The sequence below is a fragment of the Danio rerio genome, chromosome 7 (assembly GCF_052040795.2).
Source record: "Danio rerio strain M-AB ecotype USA chromosome 7, GRCz13ab, whole genome shotgun sequence".
NCBI lineage: Eukaryota > Metazoa > Chordata > Actinopteri > Cypriniformes > Danionidae > Danio > Danio rerio.
In genome coordinates, this window is record NC_141027.1 from 26,761,670 (window position 1) to 26,785,912 (window position 24,243).

Sequence of the window (24,243 nt, forward strand, 5' to 3'; positions counted from 1 at the left end):
AGATTAGTGTATGATTTCAAGAGGTATGAATATTTAACGCCTTGGTCTTAAAAAATGGATGAGTCCATTCAGTTGCATTTATGCACATATAGGGCAAGGCTTTTAGAGGGTAGCCAGGGTTTCTGTATGAGGCCTACAGTATAATGAGCCCCTGCTGCTCTCAGGACGCTTCACAACAACAGCACATGCAAGGCCTCGAGCTTACAGTCAGCTGTAGGAGGTCCAGTATTATGAAAGATCGCAGACATGGCTTATGGTTGTGTGAGAGGCTTTTTTTATTGTGGGAATAAAATCCCTTTTATTCATGTGCCTTTATTTCATTATCAACAACAGACTTTAATTCTGTAGAACGTTGTATCGCACTCAAATTGTATAGATTTTAGTGCAAATCAGTGATGGATTTGGAGGATTTTGGTCACAAGTGGACCAGGGAGATGACGGTAGACCTGGTGTTTAAATTTTTTGTTTGTTCACTTTTGACCACCTTTTCTGATTATTAAGTGTCTATGAGTGGTATTATGTATACAAGGGTGCTCACAGGATCTTTAAAAACTTTTTAAATGTTTTATTTTAAAAGGAAAGGACTTAAAAAAAGTCTTAAATGCACTGAAATGTTGTCTTCTTGGTTTTAAGTAATTGTAAACAGGTTGTAATTGTCCTATGTCCATGTATACCCAATTGGGCAAACACCCATCAAATCAATCCATCTAAAAAAATATATAACTACAACTTTATTTACCAATATGGTTTAATTATCTTCCTTGCAATTTGTTTGATAAAGTTTTGCATTTATTGATCATATATGATGAGGACAATGACCTAGGCAGTGTTGTTCATACATTTTATAGGTTTTTTTTTTTTTGTTCTTAGAAAAAGTTATGTTGAAAGAAATGTGTATTTATATAATTAGGGTTTGCTTGTTTTGACACATTAGGGCCACTAGAAAAAAGCCTTGTGTAAGTCATAATAGTTTTAAAACGATTTTAAAAAGCTTTGATTTGACTTTTTAAAATTTGCAGAAACCCTGTTTTGTTAATTATTAAGTCTATTATTCAGAAATAAGCTTGTCCACTTTGCATATTTTTTTTTACAATTAAAATACTGAGCAAATTTAAAAGCAGTTTAATCAGTTAAATGTAGCTTATTAATTGAGTAATGTATAAACTGATATTTTCAATTTTATCATGTACATTATTGTCTATATTATACATTACAACTTGTTCAATAACATTTTAGTAGCATCATCAATTAGATAAGTGTCTTTGAAAATGAAATTGTGGATTCACGCAAGGATCAGACCATTTCAACACCTGGTAAATCATGACTGCAATTGCATCTTAGGATGTGGCTTTGCATAAAATGAATTAAAAGCACATTTAAATATTTCTACATCCACTTACCTGTGTTTCATAAGAAAGCACCAACCTTATGTTTTGCAGGAGAACTGCTTTTTCAAGAGAAATATAGTTTTCAAACACTAATTTAGTTTGGCTAAAGAACTTCTAAATATACACTAACCGGCCACTATATTAGGTGTTCAACTGCTTGTTAACGCAAATTTCTAATCAGTCAATCACATGGCAGCAACGCACCTTTGGGATGTGGTGGAACAGGGGGATTCGCATCATGGATGTGCAGCTGACAAATCTGGAGCAAATGCGTAATGCTATGATGTCAATATTGACTAAAATCTCTGAGAAATACTTTCAGCACCTGGTTAAATCTATGTAACGAAGGATTGAGGCAGTTCTGAAGGTAAAAAGGGGCACAACCCTGTACTAGTAAGGTGTACCTAATAAAGTGGCCGGTGACTATATCTAATTTTTAGACAAAGCTAACTATTGGGTTTTATACATTTTTCCCCACATTACCCTTGCCAATAAAATGGAAAGCTGTTAACTAAGAATTTTATTTGCTTTAATATTTCTTCAGTTTTAATGTTTCTGTAGGTTTATAATAGTTTTTGTATCTACTGTAAAGTAGATTTCTGAAAATAAATGAGGATGAAGCAATAAAATATTAATATAATACACTTTTTAGTCCATTTTAACACATTTAGGACTACCACTGGAAGTGCGCGCAAGTGGGCAAGCTTGAAATATTTCTGACTCCATTTACATTTGTATTTAGCACTGTCCACTTGTGATCGTATCAACAAAAACTCATCTTAATGCTATGTGTAAGCAAGGCAAGGGCTCAATTTTTCAATCTAGACCCCTGACCAAGCTCCAGTCGTCTTTATACAGTATGACACCTGCTTAAGCTCACAAACAATTCATACCCCTTCGGCGCTGCAAGGTGTGAGTGCTCTTCTGTCAGATCAATGGCCAGTTCGATGTTGGGAATTACTCAAGCAAGCCGGAAAAAAGAGTGCTGGCAGATGGCACTTGGCAGGGTTGAAGAAACCGCTACTATCAATGTTATCCGTATCCGCAGTGTGGGAGGAGATCAGAAAGACTCTCAACCCTTTTTTTTTCCCTTTCTCCCTGAACTGAATCAGAACCGTCAGCTCTCTGATCTCAGGCCAGATTTTGAGCTTTTTCAGCTTGAGTGCTCGTGTTTTTTTAATATATATTTGTTGTTGTTGAGGATATTCTGCTTTATATTTAATGGATGAGGCTTCTTTAATGTCTGTACCTGACTTGGAATGAACTCTGAATTGACTTGTCTTGTTTCCTCTTCCCAACAGGCATCTCATTAATCCTGTGGAATGGCTTGTACACGGCGGAAAAGGTCATCATTCAGTGGACGCTGCTAACAGAAGCATGTTACTTCGGGGTACAGTTTCTAGGTGAGAGAGGGGTTTTGTGCTGAAGGACATGAGACATTCTTTATTTCAGTCTTTATTTTGCCCTTAATTAAGGGATGTTTAAACTGGGGGGAATTGATTTGGGACATTTCAGTGTGATTTACTTTGCTAAACAGATCATTTTTCATAAAATTTTGTATTTTATTTGATAAATAAATAAATAAATAATTTATATTTTATTTTTTTTGTATGTTTGTATATTTGGGAAACCATTTTTTTTCTCTTTTAAATTTTGTTTGCATTTATTTAAATTGATCATTTGGCCATCCTCACCGTGTATAATGAAGAGCTGTACTGCCCTCTTATGGCAACCAGCAAAATTAAAAGTAACCCAAGTATATTAGAAGATGAATCCAATAAACAAAAAATAAACAAAATAATTTTCTTATTTTAAGACTGCTATTATGGTTGCTGCCATAGAAGTAATAAAGGCCAAAAAATGAATGTATTTTAGTGGTGTTTCTGGAATATGTGGTTCATTTATTTTTGCTTTCTATTTTTATATGGTTTATTAATTTTAATAAGTCTTTAGATTCATATATGATATTTTGGATTGGTTTAGGATTTTTTTATATTTTTTCACAATTAGTATTTCCATTATATTTTTAAGGGCATACAGTAGCATTACTGCCTTGCCGGTGCTATTGCATGGATTTCCATAAGAGGGCAGTATATCTTTTGTACTAACACAGTTTAAATACACTCACTGGCCACTTTACCTTACTAGTACAGGGTTGGACTTTCTTTTGCCTTGAGAACTGCTTTAATCCTTCATGGCATAGATTCAACAAGGTACTGGAAATAATTCTCAGAGATGTTGGTCCATATTGACATGATAGCATCAGTATTACTGCTCTAAAATACATTATATTTTAAACATCTGGGTAAAAAACAACACCTTTCCCCCCCTTTGAACACAATATATTTTATTTTGAGAAACATTTAAAATATTTTGAAGCAGTAAACATGTCAGACTAAATAATTCATTGACTTTTGCTGTCTTCATTAGTTTCAAAAACGCACATAAGACACGCACAAGGCATTTGTGCCCACAGAACTGCCGCTCACTGGATATTTTCACTTTTTCAGTCCATTCTCTGTAAACCCTAGAGATGGTTGTGCGTGAAAATCCAAGTAGATCAGCAGTTTTTGATATACTCACCAGCCTGTCTGACACCAACAACCATGTCACTTTCAAACTTACTTAAATTGCCTTCCTTACCCCATTCTGATGCTCTGTTTAAACTGCAGCAGATCATCGTGGCCATGTCTACATGCATAAATGCATTGAGTTGCTGTCATGAGATTGGCCGATTAAAAATTTGCGTTAACAAGCAGTTGGACTGGTTGTACCTAATAAAGTGGCCGGTGAGTGTAAATTTTGTGTATCATTTTGACACATTTGTTTTTAAGTGGGCTAGACCTAATTTATTAGAGTAATAATAGAAAATATGAAGTATTTTAATGGGTCAAAAATAGTCACTCTTAGTTTAACTTCTGTAAACTTAGTCATAAAAATAAAAACGTAACCTGAAAACTAAAGTTCTTAAATATCTGATTAATTAATTATTTATATAATTAATAGCTGGCATAAATAATTAACAAAATGGGTATTAATAGTTTGATGGGATTTTTACATTAGTCAGTAATGGACAATGAGAAAGTATAACACAACCCAGATCTGACTCATAAAAGAAATAAAACACCTATGATAATGTTTGTGTGTTATCCGTGACAAATATTCACTGTTTTCTATGGTAATAACTGATTAAGTTTTCAACAAATGTAGGACACTCAATTCTTTTCTGGCTATGCTTGTGAAATTAACCATAACTCATAATATTTTAAGTTTTATAAAACTATATACTGTTTTAAAACAATAACTAAGTATTGTATTGAGAAGTTCTTTCATTAGTCTGTTCTGTTTTTTTTTTCAGTGACGTCCATCACCCTGTTGGAGATGGGCATCTTGTCCAACAGTGCAGTTGTTCTTCTTCTCATTGAAGCTTCCTTCCTCTTCATCACCTTGAGTTACTATCATTACCTCGGCCGACGCCCTAAGAAAATCTGATGGAGTTTGATCACCGATTTGGCAGAGTCTGTTAGATGTGTGGCTTGGCACCACTGAATGCTTTGAATACAGTAGCATCACTGCCTGGACCAAACGAATTTACACTTGACTGAAAATCAGCCTCTGTTTGTGAGCAGTTTTCCCTTTTATGTGAGTACAGAATTTGGGTGTTTACTCTTATTGGCTAACGAGGACCAGAGAATCACGACTGTTGTTTTAGTTACCTTGTTCACGTAAGTGTCTTTCGTTATCTGACCTGTTTGTAAAAAGCCTTTTCTGAGAGCATATTGAATGGAGAGTAGATTTATTGCACATGTCAGAGAATCCTGTCTCCCAAATGTATCACATTGTTTTGGGAAGTTGCCCACAGTTCAGGTTGTATAATGTAAGAGTTTGTGAAATTCCTGAATGTGGTGTGGCTTTCCGCAACACAAAAATTGGTTTATTTATTTATTTTTAGTTGTCAGGCACAAGCGTAGACACAGCGTAGCACAGAATATATGTTAATAATGCAAGAAAAAGTGTAAACCAAGGAATTTCATACAATTCAAATGTGTTTTAGGAGAAATAGAGTGGTTACATTTACATTACTGAGATTTTAAATGGATTATTTTGTTCATTTTATTATAAAGTGGGAATTAAAATTCCAAAGTGAGGTCTGCAGATATACTGTTGTGGAATTTAGACTCCCAGCAGTACATATTGTCATATGGTAAGGAATAATGGATGTAGTATTAAATACAATTTAATGTGTGTATTTCAGAAAGCATCTCATTAACTTTGACTGTCTGTAGCAAAGTCAGCTCTGTGTTTATTTTAAACAAGAAAATTCCACAGTATACAGTATACCTAATGGACAGTTTTCTAACAGTTACTACAGTGAATAGTGTTGTTTATTAACTAGTCCCCTTTAATTGTAGATTTAAAACATTAAGAAGAATAAATTAGTTGTCAAATTTATTTTTGGTTATGCTTTATTTTACAGTGTCTTTGTTACAGGGGAGTATACCCATGGGTCCAACCAAAATTTTTTGTTATTTCTGTGCAAGGTTTGTCAAAAATCTTTGGATTTATGTGTATTTTTGATGGTATAGGAGCTGAAACGTAACAATAAAAATTTCTTTCACTTTTAAGGTTTAAAATGCAAATAGAATAAGAATGGCTTGTTTGGTAAACAAAGCTACAGTAAGTATCTGATGTAACCCATCCACTTAAAGACTAAAGAAAGTATTGCTTTACAAATAGTATTGTACACGAATCATCTGATCATCTAGACATTTGCTTATTTTTACAAAAATGTAACGAGTAAATATTTAAAAGGTAAATAATTATATGTATTTACACACATTTACATGAGTAAATAGATTACATGAATGATGCCTAAATCTCAGCCCAGGGTCATTGGAAATAAATGCCTCAACCTACATTATTGCAAAACAAAAAGTACATTGCTCCGGGTAAGTTTCATTGCACATTTCAAGTGACAGATCCACTAGAGGGCTCTGTCTACATTTTTTTAAAATCTGAAAAATGTTACTTGGGTGTGTTTTGTCAAATACTACATTTTTCTTGCACACATTCATGAGAAGGTGGGATTTGTCGTACAGATCACCTAGTGAACCATAGAAGATGTCCTCTCTGCAGCCTGCAGCTTGATAACGTAAGCTTTCATCAACTACGTTGTGGATAATAATAATTTTGACCTTAAAGTGTTTTTAAAAAATTAAAAGCTGCTTTATTCTAGCCGAATAGAATAGAAGATTTCCTTGCTCTGTTAAACATAATTTAGGAAATATTTTAAAAAGAAAAACAATTCTAAGGGGGGCTAATAGTTCTGACTTTGAACACATATTTCCAATGAATCTATGTTGAGAAACAAGTGCTGAGTATAAGTAATTGTCTACATGTACTTACTATAAGATTATGATGGTTATGAGGTTTAGAGCTAGTTGCATTTAGTTATGCATAATTTATTCTTATTGTATACATAGTAGTAATTAGATGGACTGTGTAATAGACACTGTTAAATAAAGTGTTACCTATTTTTTTTACATGTTACTCATGGTTTAACCAATGTTACTGTTAAAGGGAAAGTTCATTTCATCACAAGCCAAAATTTTGCATCATAATTTTATGCAAAAATTTATGATTGCAACTAGGGCTGCACGATATTGGAAAAATCTGGTATTGGGATATTTTATTATTGCATGAAATGTGGATGAATATTGTGATATGAACAGATGGTTTGAATAGCTCTATTTGGCGGTTTACTGGTGAGTCTAACAGTAATTGGGTACAAAAATGGAATAATCACTATGCAAAGAAATGTCTTTCCTTTGCTTTGTCTTGTTTCTAGTACAAATATATAAAAATTATAAGATCAGGTAAAAAAAAAAAAAAAAAAAAAAATATGTATGTATATATATATATATATATATATATATATATACATATTATTATTATTATTATTATTATTATTATTATTACCATGTATGTATATATATATATATATATATATATATATATATATATATATATATATATATATATATATATATATATATATATATATATATATACCATAAATAAGTATATACAAAATAAATACCACGTTGGCAGATAATTTGGCTTGTTTTAAGAAAATTTTATGTTAAATTATCTGGCAACGTGGTATTCTTTTGTATAGGTAATTCTATAAATAAATCTTTGTTACACCACAATTTTTTGTGCTCAAATGTTCTAAACTCTAATAAAATGCTCAGTCACAGGCTTTAAAAACACATGCAAACTCTTCAAATCACATGTGTTCTGTGGCTCCTGGTCAACTATATTTCCGACCCAACATTGCAATGTGACTACTGCAGATGTGCACGTTGTAATATTGATGCTGAAGCAATATATTGTGCAGCCCTAATTGCAACTTAAAAGTCCCAGTCTGAATTCATTTCTTTGCGTCTTCTTGTCATTGACACCAAACTTTAGAAAATTTGAATTTTTGGCTGAACTCTGCTTTTAAGAGGTAACATTATGCACAACCGTTGTACATTTTAGAATCGTATATGTATATTAAGACATACTTGGTGATCACGGCATGAAGTGAACATTGCAGATCAACTGTAGCTCTAAAATGTAGCACTTTGTTTAAATGTCAGGTTGCAGATGCCTGTAAATGACAGAGAATGAAAACTCTTCCACAGTGTTTAAAAAGTTAGCATGCTGAACTTTCCTTCACCTCCTATAATCACCATGAAGTAGCCGAAATCGAGAATGTCGCAGCAGTTCTTTTCATACCCTCAACATCAGCAAAAATCCAATTGTGAAGAATAATAGTATTAATGACTATTATATAATTCTAATATTATGCTTCCATCATTGAACTGTCATTAGAGACAGACGGTCACATCGTCCTTGCACAGATCTCAGCAACTGCTTCCACTGGGTTTTGCTCCAAAGGGAAATTAAAGGATCATTTTTGGAAAAAGGCAGAGAGATGGTAAATTTCATGTCTTCTATGAGGTGGTCTGATTAACCCATTTCATAATCAAATATTAACCGCAGCGCTTCAAAGTGAAAACTGCTGTTTGTTTATTTATACTGTGCATCTCTTTTCAAATGAGCTGTTTAGATATACATAGTCAACTATAGGAGGACAGTGGATCACGGTTTGATTTGTAAAGTCAAAGCACAGTTTATGATTACACACTAGACTCGATATATTTTAGCGCACTATTTGCTTTGTAAATATATGAATGGTCCGGGAATGTGTCACACTCCTTTAATGTCTGTAAATGCTCTTCATTGTATTTTTATTTTGGGGAATGATTGAAATCTCAATGTTTGAATACTTTTTTTTCTAAGAACATTGTTTATATGTTTAATAAAATGGGTAACACTAAAAATAATGGTCCATTAATGTTAGCTAATGTTTCATTTATATGAACAAACAATGAACAATACATTTACAGTACAGTATTTATTCATCTCTGTTGAAAATAAGGTTGTTCATTGTTAGTCCTGATAACTAGCTAATTAACTATATGTATGTATATATGTATGTATGTATACATACATATACATACATATACATACATACATACATACATACATACATACATACATACATACATACATACACACATACATACTTTGGATTTTAATAATTGGATTAGTTAATGGTAAATTATGGTAATAAAGCCTGTATTTTAAACTAGTGGACCATTATTTAGAAGTGTTACCATAAAATACATTCATTTTTGACCGGTATGCATCTACTTTTTGTAGAGAAACAGTAAATGTGCTTAATAAATCTTTAAAGTTTTTCAAATGGAAAAATCATTGTTGAATCCTTTCCATGTTTATTCTAATCGACTGTAAAATGTGTGCCCCGAAGCAGTTTGAAAAGTTTAAGAGATGTTAAACAAACATGGCATCTGTAACTGTCCTGAAAGGTTTTGGTTGTGAGACTGTGGGCTTTCCCTGGTTTCCCTGCCACTTCCTTTGCTTTCACTTTACTTTTGAATATACATGCTGTTATAGTAACAAAATCAATATCCAAATGTGTGAGACACCAGGTTGAATTCTGCTTTCACTTTTCTGTTGAAGGCTGATGTTGGCTTGCTTATTTTTAGAGACTGATCTGTTAGTTGGGGTCTCAAATAACTGGATTTCTCCCTGTGGGAGTTTCACTTTTACTTTCCCCTCTCCACCTGTCATTTGCTTCCTCGTTTAACAAGAATGTCAAAGTGAATCTTTTGCTTTCTCAGTTGACAATTTTCAGTGAGAGACTTTCAAATAAGGTAGACATTGGTTTGTATGTTCTGTTTATTAAAGACTTCCTTAAATGATGTCTTTAAATACACACCCACCTGCCACCAGTGGATGGTTAAGTCTGCAGTCTGTTACTTATCCCAAATTGCATACGTCAGTAATGTAATCAGTTGCATTATATTTTAGGTCATGTTTTACTTCTGGATTACTTTTAGACTACATTTGTCATAATCATCCATAGTTTTTTTTTTTAAAACTGGCATTAGATATCGAATTTACAGAGTTGGGGATAAGTTAATAATAATAGGTCCAATAAATTAATTTTTTAAAAATAAAATGAACCTTTCAAGTAGTTTATACATTCTCACAAATAAAGGTGAGCGAGCTGTCACTGGAGTGATACCTTTTCAAAAGGTTCACATTTGTACTTAAAGGGTCCATTTTAGTACCACAAAAGTATATATTAGTACCTAGAAAGTTTTAAGAGGAACATTTTTGTTCTTTTTAGGTACTGATATGTTCCCTTGAGGTAATAATATGGACCTTTAAGCTACAAATCTGTAACTTTTGGAAAGGTATACCACCCCATTGACGGCTTCCATACCTTCATTTCTGAGAGTGTATGTGATGTGACCATATACACATCAGAGAACAGTGTAGAGAAATGTAAGAAATATGGATGAATTGAGTAAATTTTTTTGGTCAAATACCATGGTTAAACTATGGTGAATTTGTGATTACCTTGTGGTCAACAATAACTGATTTATTTTGTTGTAAGTAGAACCATGCTTGGTTTTTGTAAGGGTTGAGTCATCTGACTTTTAGTAAACACACACTGGTTAATTTTTTGTTTTGTTAAATATGTTTAATAATGTAATGTGTTTCAGACAGTGACAGTTTGTAAGTGTTATGAGTTCACCGAGACCGTATGAGAAGCGCTGCTTCAGGGTTACTAAAGTCCGCCGCTCGGGGCGCCAGTGAGCAGCATAAAAAGCTCCATCTGCAGCCTGAACGCGGCTCACTCACTCACACTGGCTCATCAACGCTGGACGAGACGCGCAGCTGACAACTAGTGTACTTTTTCATTTTCCCATACTAAACGACTCTAAACGTGAGTATGATTTCAGAACACGAGCTTTAATGTAATAAATGCTATTTAACTCGATACGAACATGTATTTAACCCCTGGTACAGTTAAAGTTAAGAAATAGGACTGCAATGTAAAGTTTAAATGGCATTCAGTCATGTGGCGCTTATCGTGTAGTATTTCTGTTGCTCTTTTCCTTCTTTTACTTTCACAAAAATAGATTTTTATTATGACTTGTCATTAATAATCGATCTTCTGTCCTAGTTTGCCAGTTCAAGTAGTCTTAATAGTGAACAGAGTTTACAATTGTTGCTCCTTGAGCTGTTTTGTCTTTTGAGTCCATTTTTGGCAATTTATGTTTGTTTATTTTACTTTTATTAAACAATCAGTTCCAAATGATTTCGCTTTCTGTTTGTGATATTTTGATCCTCCTTGACGAGCTGGTATCGGGTATGATTAAAGAGTGTTTACGATGTAACGTTATTGTTCATAGTCCGCGTACCTGAGTTGTTATTGTTCAGAGTTGTGAAAAAGTTAGTTTTCCTCTGAACATTGTGTTTTTCCATCATAATAGTCTTTTTTTGGGAGCTGTCTTTGTGAGGATGGCTTAATGCACTGGTTATGAACTGTAATATGAGATCTGTCGTATGTAGGTCAGGTCGGTTTACAACTGTAAGTGATTTGGCACGTGAAGCGAAGTAGACTTTTCTGTTTGGAAGCCAATATGAATTTAATAGACATTAGGTGAATAGGTTTGATAGTTTGAGTCTGTCTGCCTAATTTAAGTTGGTGTGTGTGTTTTAGTGAACTTAAATCAACCTTTATTTATATACACCAAGGTTGACCAAGTGCTTAAGGAAAAAACAAATTATACAACGCATATAAAAGCAGACAATGCAAAACAATGCAAGAAATATTAATAAAATACAACAAGCATTAAAAACATAAAGAAGTGTCAGTGCTATGCAGTGCAATTTAAACAAATGGGTTTTAAGCTTGGCTTAAGTTATTTGTCATTAAGTAAATGACAAAATACAAGCTATTTGATAGCCGTCCATTTAATTAAAAAACTTGCAAGTAGGCTACACCTTATTAATTTATTCAGTAACTCATAAAAAAGTTTTAGGAGGCAAAGTGCATACATGTATTAGATTTTAAATTTTAATTGTTTTGAATTAGCTGACGGTAAACTTACATGGGAACGACAAATATTTCTTAAGTCTATAGACAGCAGTGTGAATAAACTGAGCTCAAATGGAAATGTCTTATTTTTTTCCTTGAGAGTAAAAAATATATTTTTTGTAAACTCACAACGATTAACTGTGTGTAATAAATGATTTATTATAGTAAAAGTGTAGTAACCATGTTTTTAATGTATTAATCTGAATTTGTACAACCACTTTAAATAGCACAGTAAACTAGGCATGGGACAATAATCGATTTCAAGGTTTACAGTGGTTTGAAAAAGTCACAGTTTTAAAACCGTCTCACTGGTCTACTATACCGTTCATATGCGTATGATTATTTATGTGTGGTAAAGAAATCTTAGTTTTTTAAACTAATAAAGACAGCAGAATTTAATGATTTGTTTTAACTATTTAGCCTGACATGTTTACTGCTCCAAAATATTTTAAGTCTTTCCTAAAATAAAATATATTGTGTTCAAGATGTTTTGTTTTTTTTTTTACTTAAAAAAAAACATAAAAAAAACTTATTTTAGAGTAGTAATCACAATATATAATAACAATTTATTCAAGGTTATCATACCACCAAAAACAGTAAACTTTGGGTAGTGTAGCAGAGTCATAGTTAATTTGGGGTTTATTTTTTGTGGCATATTTTATTTATTGGTTTATTTGTGTAGTTATAAGCCAGTCTTATATTTTATTTGTAGCAAAACCATGGTCAATTGTTGTGGCTGCTTACGACTGCTGTACATAAACAGTTCTCTCATTTTTCTAGTTTAATTTCACCTTTGGAGTTTTTGAATTATCACATGCATCTGAGACAAAGCAAATCCAACAGACATAAATATGAGTTTAGCAAAAGCTATCTCTAAACAATAACACTTTCTTTTTTACAACAAACTTCCAGTTTGCCTGCATTCCATTGTTAGGTGATGTTTCAGAAAGAACCTGCATCCCTCCCTGCTGCTAAAATGTTGCTAAATCCATAGCCATCAATCATCATAAATCTAGTTAGCGTTTAATAACTTCTCAAGGCCATTTTAGTAGCCACTTGCGCAGCCCATTTTAACATGACTGGTGGCATCAAGTTGGTCTTTGTGTTCAGGTGGAGAGATTAACCATCCTAATGAATGTACGCCTTGTTTTTGGCTGAAGTAACTGCTGATAGACAAGGCCACCGGCCCATGTGGGTTTCCCCCAATTGGGGTTTCACTTTTCTTTATTTCCTCCATGCTGCGAGACTGTTTAGTCTCTTAAGAGGGGACACTGCACCCCTTCATGCCAGCCTGCTTGATGGTTGCTGTGACAACCTGTTTGGCAAGCACACATCCCAATGAAGTTGTTGTGGAATGACAAAGCCTGGAAATCCTTTAGAGAGTTAAGTTGTCAACTTTAGGCTTCAGATAAGCTTGCACATAAGCACTCCTGCTCGGCAAAGAATGGATTTCATAACAGTCATGAGTTTACCTTGGATGGTCGAAGTCGCCGCCCCTTTAAGGATGTCTTGGATTTTGTGTTAACTTTTAAAGCTACAGTGGGCTCCCGGGTGTGTGGAGTTTCTCCTTTTGTTGCATGTGAAAAGCGTGGCTGAAAGCTGCCATTGTGGCTGTGGGAAATCAAAGCCGGTTGTATGTGTGTGAGTGTGGGGGAGGGTGTGAACTGGAGCCTCAGTGTTTTCTGGCTGGATGAGCTGAATGTTGATGAACTTCAGGATGAGGGGTTTGAGCCTTCCTCTGCGTCAAAGCGCACTTCTAATTGCTTTCAAGATACTGAGAAAGTGGGCGTACTCATTTCGCAAGCTTTCTGGGTGATTAAGGATACATTTGCTACTTCAGCATCGGGGAAATGGAGATAAGACTACTGTTACTGATAAACAGGGCCTGATCTTGTATATATTCCCATCTCTCTCCCTGTAGAGTGGTGTTGGCCTGATTCACATTTTAGTGCATCGTGACACACTTTTTATCAGTCTGGGTGAAGTTGCATGTGTGTTGGCACTCTTTTACGTAGACATAATAGTTGTGACCTTCATAAGTGCTGCATCAATGCTGGCCTAGATCAGAACAACAGTGCTCACATCAAGGCTAAATTAGTTTTACAGCCCCATTTGTTTGTTTCGTCTAAGACATGTTGCAAACATTTGGAGATTTAGCTTCAGGTAAAAAAAAAAGGTCTTATTTTTTCTCTGCAGAAGGAGAAGGATGTGCAGGTAATTTGACTCTACAGGCTTGTGTCGCGTGGGACTTATTAATGTCTGAAAAAAACATTACGGTCTCTCCCATGTTGGGAATATTTAAGAGTTTTTTAATTGAGCCGGTTGGCCTCAGCTCAGCAGCACAGTGATTCGCTTTTCAAAACTAAAATGAAACTAGCAAATTAAACGCATTTCAAATTGTATTTCAGTCTCACAAGGTTAGTTCCTCGTGAGTTAATTAAAAAGAAGTTTATGCAAGTTTGCTTGTGAAGTTTTAATATCATTTTCTAAAAAAAGAAAAAACAAAACACTGTCTAATTACTCTCTGGCTTATGGGAAATGTTTGTCTCGTTAACATCAATTTCATCAGATATACAGCCAAAAAACTTATATAACACTATTTAATATACATAGTAATATATAAATACTGTTTATGGTGGCTTGAGAAAGCTAACATACTGTTGTACTACATAAACTTATTATTCTTCCGTCTTCTTCTTCATCTTCTTCTTAGACTATTTTAAGAAAGCATCTCCTCCTAGACCATTCATACTTCAACCACCAAACTAACTCCAAACTTCCAAACTATACTGAATCAAGTGGCTAAATCTATCTCAACTGATCTGACTGGCGGTTTTCCAAAACCTGTGCTGGAAATTTTGGAAAAGTCCCATTGACATAACGTTGGACCAAGTTTTAGGACCCCACAACTTTGCGCCAAACTCATACAGACTTAAGGTTGGGCTCTTTTAGACTACCGATCATGTGGTTTAGGTGAATTGTTTCCCACTGATGGGTTGGAGCTGGAACAGCATCCGCAGTGTAAAACATGTTTGATAAGTTGGGGGTTCATTCCGCTGGTAAACACTGATTACCTTACCTTACTTGCCACACGCTAGCAACCACTTATATCACCCTAGCAACTGTCCCATAGACTTCCATTGTAAAAAAAAACTGCCATTGACTTTACATTGGACATACTAACAACATACCCATTCATGCTAACAATATACTAATCCATACTAACCACTAAGCAACACCTAAGCAACCACTCAGAACACCCTTGAAACCATTCAGAACACTCTAGCAACCACTTAGCTACACCTTAGCAACCACTCGACCCCCGATTAACAGCCTAGCAAGAAAGATGCCAAATCATACTAGAAACATGCTAACATATTTTATTAAAACAGTTTCCAACTGCTTCAATAGTTTAAACTTTAAAACTACATAAAACTCTCAGACTAGGTTTTCTCAAGCCACCATAAAGTTTGTCTTCGGTGGCGCTTTGGGTTGCACGTTTGCCTCACAGCAAGAAGGTCGCTGGTTCAAGCCTTGGCTGGGTCTGTTGGTGTTCTGTGTGGAGTTTGCATGTTCTCCCCGTGTTGGCGTGGGTTTCCTCTGGGTGCTCCGGTTTCCCCCACAATTTCAAAGACATGTGCTATAGGTGAATTGTGTAGGCTAAATTGTTCATAGTGTATGAGTGTGTATTTCCCAGTGATGGGTTGCAGCTGGACTGGCTGCGTAAAACATGCTGGATAAGTTGGTGGTTCATTCCGCTGTGGTGACCCTAGAATAATAAAGGGACTAAGCCAAAAAGAAAATGAATTAATTAATTCACTGTCCATTGAATCTTACCATATTACAAACAGTAGTCGCTTCTACCGTAGATAGAGGCTGCATCTCCTCAACAATAAAAGCAATAACCATTTTTTTTTTAAATGTAGTGGAATTGATGTCAACCATTTGGTGTTTAGCTGGAGGTATTCGATGTCGTGTTTCTCGTAGTTGTCAAGAATTTTACTTTCGTATAATCTACACTTAACAACAATCCCCTTCTTTGCTAAGATAAGTTGTTTCTGTTTCTGACTGCATGTAGTGATGATGGGTGATTTGCGAATGAATTGTTTGTTTTAACCGGATCTTCTAAGTAAACAATTCAATGTCTTTCAACAAATTGAAATGATTCAGCGTTAAACGGTTGCATCTTCAGCAGGCTAAGTACTTTATTACTTAATTTTTAACACACCGGATACCCCCTCTGACTTGAAATAAACTAATATCCTGAAATGTTCAATTACAAGTGCAGTACAATAACTCATCTACTGTGAAAAAAAAGAGACCTGATGATGATGAGTGTGAGCAGATTGTCTGTCCCCTCACAGCACGCTCTCTCATTAAGTGTGTGATTCAACCTAAGGTAATTTTTATTCTGAAATATATATATTTTTAAAAGCCAATTAAGCAAGATAATGAAGAAATTAAAAAAAAGTAACTCATAGTATTACTTGTTTTTAAAAGTAATGTTACTTTACTCGTTACTTTAGAAAAGTAATATTATGTAACACACATTACTTAAAACACGTTAGCCCATCACTGTCTATCTACAAGTTATATAATACTATACTACTGTTTAATTAGACTAGATATAATTAATTCCTGGAATGACATTTCTTAATTTTAAGCAGAAATACTACAGTCTTTAGTGTCACGTGATCATTAATTTTCCCAGCACTTGGTTGCTGCGGGAAGGGCATCTGCTGTGTAAGACATATGCTTGAATAGCACAGCATTCCATTGTGGTGACCCCTGATAAATAAGGGACTAAACTAAAGGAAAATGAATGAATGAATGATTATTTAAAAAGAAAGCTAAAATTAAATATTTTTTTTGAATATTGAATATGAATTATTATTATTATCAGTGTTGAAAATAGTTGTGCTGCTAAACTTTTACTTGCAATAAAAATGTTTTGTGTCATTATATTTTGTGGAATGCTAAACGTTCTTCACATCCATTATTTTAAGAGTGCATATGCGCCCATTAAATTCTTTGCTGATATATTAATGCACTCAAGTCAAATGTGATCTAATTATCCCTATTAAACATTTAACAAGTTTGAACAGGGTTCTTAAGATGTAGTATCTCTAGTGTAGTATCTCTGAATGGTGGGATGAAAGTCCTTTTGTTCATCTCCACCATACTAATCCTCTGGATGAACTCTGGTGTTTGTCCATAGTGTTTTCTCCATCTGTGGCCTCGGTTACCTTGTGTTGTTGCTCTATATCTGCTTATCAACACTCACAATTCTTTGGCTCACTCTGAGGTCATCAGACCAGCCAAAGTGTGACACGCAGAAACCTCAGACCCACAAATAGCATGTGAAGCTTGTATAATACTAACCTATTAATAATAGCAGGAATGTGGGTCAATCGTCAAAAAAAGTGTGGCAACAGCCATCACACAGTCTACAGATGAGTATTGACCCTTCCTGTGGAATTTAGATCTGTGGGCATCTCTATAGATTTATCTGACGATCACAGCGTGGCGTGTCTGAAGGCATGTGGATCCAGTATTGAATTTTTAAACTGGTCTGTGCGCATGATGAAAGTGCGGTACTGTTTGTTATCAAGCTCACATTCACTGTTATGATCTTACAACCAACCTGTTAATGCCACTGATTCATGTTATATTATGATTTCTCTTTGTCATGTCTCATATAAACCGATCCTTCATTTAATGCTGTTTACTTGTTTTTGGTATTTTACAGGTCAGCAAAATGGGGAAAGGATGCATAACTGCGACCAAGTACTTCCTGTTTCTCTTCAACTTCATCTTCTTTGTAAGTATCACTTCGTATTTCTTTAACAAAGTAAACTGTTGCTTTGTTGAATTAGTTGAATCTGCTTTGTGGTTTGTTATTGATCCTTGGTTAGAATTAGATCTAAAACTGATGTTAGATTTAAATAAAATAATATGGTTTAGTTTATAATGTTAGAATTAGGTGAAACCATAACCATAAAGGTTCCCTTATTGTTTAAGTAGTGATTGTTTTTGAATATATAGGCCTGCTAGTTCTATAGTTTCTGACACATGATTGTTAATATGTAAAACATTACTAAACGTTCATAAATTATTTAAAGGTATTGTTTAATGGTCAAACTTAGTTAAATCTATAAACAAATCCCTTTTTCTTAAAAGAACATACCACTCCTTAATTTAAACAGTTGAGTTTTACCATTTTTTTTATCCATTCAGTCGTTCTCCGGGTCTGGCTGTAGCCCCTTTAGCTTAGCTTAGCATAGATCATTGAATTGAATTAGACAATTAGCATCTTGCTCAAAACATTCAGAAAAGAGTTTTGATAATTTTCATATTTAAAGGATCATGAAACCCCCCTCTTTCGGTTCAAGTCTACCTCAGAAATTTTTCAACAAATGCTCCGAGATGGGCGTGGAGCTCTGCGAGCAGAGGGAGGAGTGGGCATGGCCGGCAGAGCAGGGGAAAAAGGGGAGCAAACAACTGTTGTGAGTTGGCTCACAAAATGAGACACAAACTGTAGAGAAACCCATGATTTTATAATATACAAAGTTAAAATGCAAAGAAATAAACAGTAATTTAATGCCCTGCTACATTTGTTATTCATAATTTCAAATAAACATAAACACAATTTGTTGTATCATTATAAAGATAGTCATGTTTGTATAAACACTATGAGGAGGACTTCTCTCCTCCTTAATCCCTGGGTCTAAATGCAGACACAGTGGATAGCAGTGCGGCAGGTCTCTTACTCAGTGGCGCAGCAGATGGGCTTGCAGGGCAGGTGATCTCCGCACTTCCCCCTGCCTTGATTCTTGTGGGTGGGCCCACGCATCTTGCGCTAGCCCATTGGAAACATGGCAGCACGGATATAGGTGATGTGTCTGAATGGTGACGGACTCATCTGATAAGAAAAGACAAAGTCCGCCATTCTCCAATTCTTGTGCAGCTTTACTGACAAAAATGCTTGCTGCAAATCAACAACTTTGCTGTATCGACCTTGACAGTACCAACTATGAATAATAATGAGAAACCGATGCGTCATCATTCCACTAGCAGATTCGCACTACGTCACCGATTGTGATCCCGCCCCAAAAGTTATTTTAAACCCGGAAGATGAAATTAGCTGACAAAAGCTCAAAATGATCCAGTTTTCCCCACAATTAAAGCTGACAGGTGCTAACGTTGTCTTAACTGATGCTCAACACACACAAATCTGTTAAAATAAAAATAAAAAATACTCCAGGGTGTCTTGAACCTTTAAAGCTTGACTCATCTGTAGTTACATCATGTACTAAGACTAACTGAAAATGAAAAGTTGCCATTTTCTAGGCCGATTTGGCTAGGAACTATACTCTCATTCTGGCAAAATAACAAAGACTATACACAAGACATGTCACTCTATAATTTTGAACTGGGAATAGTTTAACATTCATTATGGCAAATGAAGCCCCACTTACTAGTACAGGAGCCAATCATTGATCGCTATTGACTTAAGACTCTCCAGATCAGACGTGAGTTTCTGCAGATTTTGTGTGATTCAAATGTTTAGAAATGAAACTAAAGAGATCTTATTTATTTAATTCAAGCGTTGATTCCTAATATAAAAATTAAATCATATTGGCTAGCAGTTTTGGAGATATTGATGTTTCCCCTCTCAAACAGAATACCCGAGCATACTGCTCAAGAGGCATTTCAAAGATGGCAGCTGAGTGAAATGACTTGCTTTAAAGGGACTTTGGTAATAATCGAGGGACTTTCTGTCGTACCGGGCTGCAGCAGGCACAAGCAAGGTGGGAGTATTTTTAGGGTACATGGGTACAGCAGCAAAGTTCCTTGATTTGATCAAAATGCTAATGGTCTAATCCGATTCAGTTGGTTATGCTAAACTAACAGTTCTCCTGTCATACCCAGAGATCAACTGAATGGATTCAAAAATGGTCAAACTCAGCAGTTTAACTGTAGGTGACTTGTAAAATGAGGCTTTTTTCTGATTTAATATTCACCGACACTAGACCACATCAGGATTAGATTAAGTGTACAGCCCTACTTCTAATGCATTCAAGCGTTAACCAAATGTGCCAAATTCTGTGACATTCTGCGCTCCACTGCTAATTCTGCTTTTATGGCTGGATTCTTCATTGAAGAAGTCATCGAACTCTATGAGCGTTACTGTACTGCAGGTTTTCCAAGTGGGACAACCTTTCCCCAGCCTGTTTCTTATTATAAATTTTGCTTCTAAGCTCACTCGCAGCTGATGTCCCAGTTTCCTTAATATTAGTTTAACACTGGTACTTACTGAACTGATGTTATCTTCAGATTGATATAAATAAGTCAGTACTGTTTAAGGTCTTCCAGTTGATGAAGAAGCCACATGTTTATTAGTTGTCCTATCGGTGCGTCATAGCAGACGTGCATCTGTCTGTGACAGGAATGCACTCTAGTTACCGTCCAGATGAAGTGTTTGCCATTTGTTACTTGGACAGTTTACTCTTCTCCAACTCAGAGAGAGAAACAGCCTGCTCTCTCTTGTCATTTTTGGGTTTGTTCCATGCAGCGGGGAAAAAATGAAATCTCTAATCCAAGTTTATTCTCTGCAGGCCAGGGTGCTCAGGCTCAAAGCGCACAGGAAGAGCTCAATGATTAATTCTGCACATTTGTCACACAAGCGATGCACTTAAATACATGTTTAAAAATGAACTTGAGAAAGTGGTTACAGGAAGTCAAATGTATGACAACAACATTAAAAAAGGAAAGACTTGAAGTCTGTACATGCCACGAATTATAAAGATAATGATCACTATATCAGCAACTGCACTGAGTACGTTTACATGTAAACCTATAATCTGATTTTGATCCAATTAAGACAATACACTGATTAAGACTCGACCATGTAAGTGGCAATTTTTGATTAATTTAATCTGAATAAGGTCATAATCGATAAAAAAGAAACTGGATTAAGAAATGTGGAGTATGCAGATTTTAGTGTAATTAATTATTGAAGTGCAGTACAGACATGTAAACACCGCAATCAATTACTGTCGTGTGGGATTTTTGCCATGTTTTGCTACAGGATATTCCATACAAATACGGCTGTCTGACACTATTCTCTGCACCTACCGAGTCAGTAAAGAACCACAGACACCTGCAAGTTTTTTTTCCCCATTCGGCGTGCTGTATTATATTCCATTAAAAAAACAACACTCTTTCAGCAGTTCATACTCGCATATAAACATCTCGTTTGTCATTGGAGGCATGCATGAAATGTTTCTGAAAGTGCCAGACTGCAGTTAAAGTCGATACATTAAAAATGAAACACCTGCAATTACATGAAACTTAATGAAAGACTGTGTTTAAACACATTGCATTAATTTAAATCCAAAAATTTTCTTTCGATGCACCCTATTTGTGAAGTTTCTCCAAAATAACTAAAGGATTAAGTTATGTAAAGTAATGAATTACAAATACTCAAATTACTGTACCGAAGTACTTTTTCTGAAGACCTCTACTAAGTAGAAAAAAAATGTGTATTTTTATTTTACGCATATAAAAGTAGCATTAAACAGACCAACCTCAAGACATGGATGCTTTAAAAATACAGCAAATATGTACAATGTGGAATCATTTAAAGTGTTTAAGAAGATGCTAAATTATTACTTGCAATGACCGAGAGACTGTTTAGACTTCTAGTGTCTCCGATGAAAAGATGAACGATGCCTACTTCATGAGTAAAATCACAAAATGGCCCTAAACAACAAATAAATGCACTACAGAATGTTACGTTTTTAAACACATGCACAAATTCCATGTATTACATCAATACCGCAAGTTTTGTTTATGACACCAACTTCTGTACACTGGTAGCTTGTTCAAAGTACATAACCTATGTTTTGCTCCAGATGTAAACATGTCAACCTACTTATTCAGCTTATTATAGGTGCATATATTAATGTAATGTTTTTTCACATTAAATTAAGCTCTCATTTTAAATTTATACCCCATGAAAAGCAAATAAGTTAACTTTGAAAGACTCTTTAATTTGAGGGTGTAAGGTGGAATAAACTTTTACTCAAGGTGTGCCCCAAATCGCATACTTGTGCTGTAATCTACACCATTTTGTAGTATAAACAGTGTAAGTAGTGTGTTCACACTGAAAACTCTAAAAAATAATAAGTACACTTTAATTACCCGGATGATGCACTTATTCAACCTGTTAAATGAAGTGTGTAATGATGCACACTTAACGCACTCAGCGGCCACTGCTTTGCTCACGTAATGGAAGGGGCAGAGCTATCGGGTGCACATGGATAGCTTTATTTATTTTGGATTGTGAAACCAAAAATCTCCTACAAGAGTGATTATAGCGCCTTCTGATGGTAAATGTGGTTATACTCCTGACAGCTATTATTTGGTGATTTGGTCATTTATTTCACTGATTTGGCAACAGTCAAACATCATCTAGGAAATGGTTTGAATTTCCTCTTAGAAAAAAGTTTGTTTTATTTGGGATGACACTACATACACATACTATTCTGTTAAGTGTGTAAGTGCATAAGTACATAGTGCATAGTGTGCCATTTGGGATGCAGCCTCATACTTTGAGTTGCATTTAGAACAGATACTTGCTTGCACTATATATTTTTGACAAGTCGTGATACTTAGGTAGTCTTTCCCCTACTGCTTATAATGCTCTAGCATGTACACTAAATATACCACACCATGTACTCTGTTGTTAGAAAAGAGAGATGGAGATGGAGTGTTTGCCTGAGAAGGCTTAGCAAAATCTGTGGTGTTCTTGAACTCATGCAACATCCGCTGAGTTCCCCCTTCCTCCCCTCCTGCCACTGCCACGCAGAAGCGCAGCCCAATCAGTCCCAGATGTGAGCCGAGAGGAATAAGAGAACTAGTTTGGAACCCTACCGCTAGAGATCAGGGAACATTTCATGGCTTCCTACGGGCCAGGATTAGTGTGTTCCTCACATACTCGCGAACGCAACCTTGAGGGAACGCATTCATACTCGAGTTTCCATCTTTAGCTCTGTCCAAGAGATTTGGAGCGAACAAGTTGCAGCTTGTAAAGTGAAATGTGGGGCCCCTAGTCCCCCTCCTGTCCTGCGCTACATGATTGATTCTCTCCTTCGTTTTTCTCTCCTCTCTCTTCCTCTGACCCCCTTGTCTTTTCTTTCTCATCTCTCTTATAGATCTTCGGAGCCACGATTATGGGATTTGGACTGTGGATCCTCCTAGACAATCAGAGTCTCATTGCAGTGTTGCGTAAGTGTCTGGATAAAATGTGTGTGAACAAGAAGAAAACCATAAAATGTCATCTAGTCAAACAAGAAGGAAAGTTATGCTCCTAATAACTTACAAAACAGTCACATTAACAGTGGTGGACTGTAAATATTCCTTTTTCACTATAGTACTTTTTTTAAATCATTATTTTTGGAAACTTGTACTAGCTGTAACGTTGTACTCTACTACTCATTCATGTATTGTTAAATTGGTTCACAAACCACACCGAATGAATAATTAGCAAATCTGACAGATCAGATTGGATAGGTTTTGGAGTCATCAACTCACTGATTCACATTGTCCAGATAACTGCTTACTTATTTAAACATTTTGATAAAAGTGAGTCTCTGGTTAACAACTTGTGTATTTAAATGATCCAGTTGTAACGAGTCTCCAAGTTAAGACTGATTTAAATGATTTGTTGATAATGTGTCTCCAGGATCTTAATGATTTACAGACTTACTCATTCAAATGATCTAATCAAAGTGACTTCACGCTGAATTACTGATTCAATGGTCTCCAGTAAACAACTCACTGATCCAGTTGGAGCAAGTCTCTAGTATACAGCTAACTAGGGATGTAACGATTCACCTGACTCGTGATTCGATATGATTCTCAATACTAATCTCAAGATTCATGATTTAGTCAACAACAAAATAATTTGAAACAAATTTAAGGTAAAGAGCCCTTTCATTTTTTTTCTTAACTCCTGCACATTTTTTGCAAAGTAATATGTTTTCTGCCACAACCAAATTGCCATTTAAAAAAATAAATAAAAAAATGAACAGTACAAACTAAAGACTCATTAATATAAAGAAGGAACTAAAACTGTGACTGTGCTGGAATTTTACTTTTTTTTTTTAAATAAATATAAGCATATCTATGTTTTCTGGTATAAGCTGAGGCCTTTGCACATCTACAATGTCCCCCTGCTGATGAATAAACTCTTTCACTGTGGATTGAGATGTCTGGTGTGGAAAGGAAAGCCTTTCCTTAACCAGAAAGCAGTGTGTACAG

The 24,243-nt window shown here is 35.2% G+C and overlaps 2 protein-coding genes across 6 annotated transcripts in view; both read left to right on the forward strand.

Moving 5' to 3' along the window:
• tp53i11a (tumor protein p53 inducible protein 11a) overlaps positions 1-6,091 on the forward strand; it is a 51,586-nt gene extending 45,495 nt beyond the window's left edge. The window contains 2 exon segments of the mRNA NM_001013352.2: positions 2,690-2,791; positions 4,747-6,091. Coding sequence (NP_001013370.1) covers positions 2,690-2,791; positions 4,747-4,880 — 236 coding nt within the window. The 3' untranslated portion in view covers positions 4,881-6,091.
• A 4,571-nt stretch (positions 6,092-10,662) lies between these two features.
• cd82a (CD82 molecule a) overlaps positions 10,663-24,243 on the forward strand; it is a 30,545-nt gene continuing 16,964 nt past the window's right edge. For 2 of the 5 annotated variants that reach the window (XR_015494587.1, NM_212661.3), the window contains exons 1-3: positions 10,663-10,758; positions 17,666-17,737; positions 23,136-23,208. Coding sequence is in view for 4 of the 5 variants with exons in the window: in NM_212661.3 (NP_997826.3) it covers positions 17,675-17,737; positions 23,136-23,208 (136 nt within the window). In the remaining variant the exon portion in view is untranslated. Of the gene's footprint in view, positions 10,759-14,629; positions 14,854-17,665; positions 17,738-19,599; positions 19,728-23,135; positions 23,209-24,243 lie in introns of all 5 variants that reach the window. The other 3 variants (NM_001441623.1, NM_001441625.1, NM_001441624.1) reach the window with 3 other exon arrangements.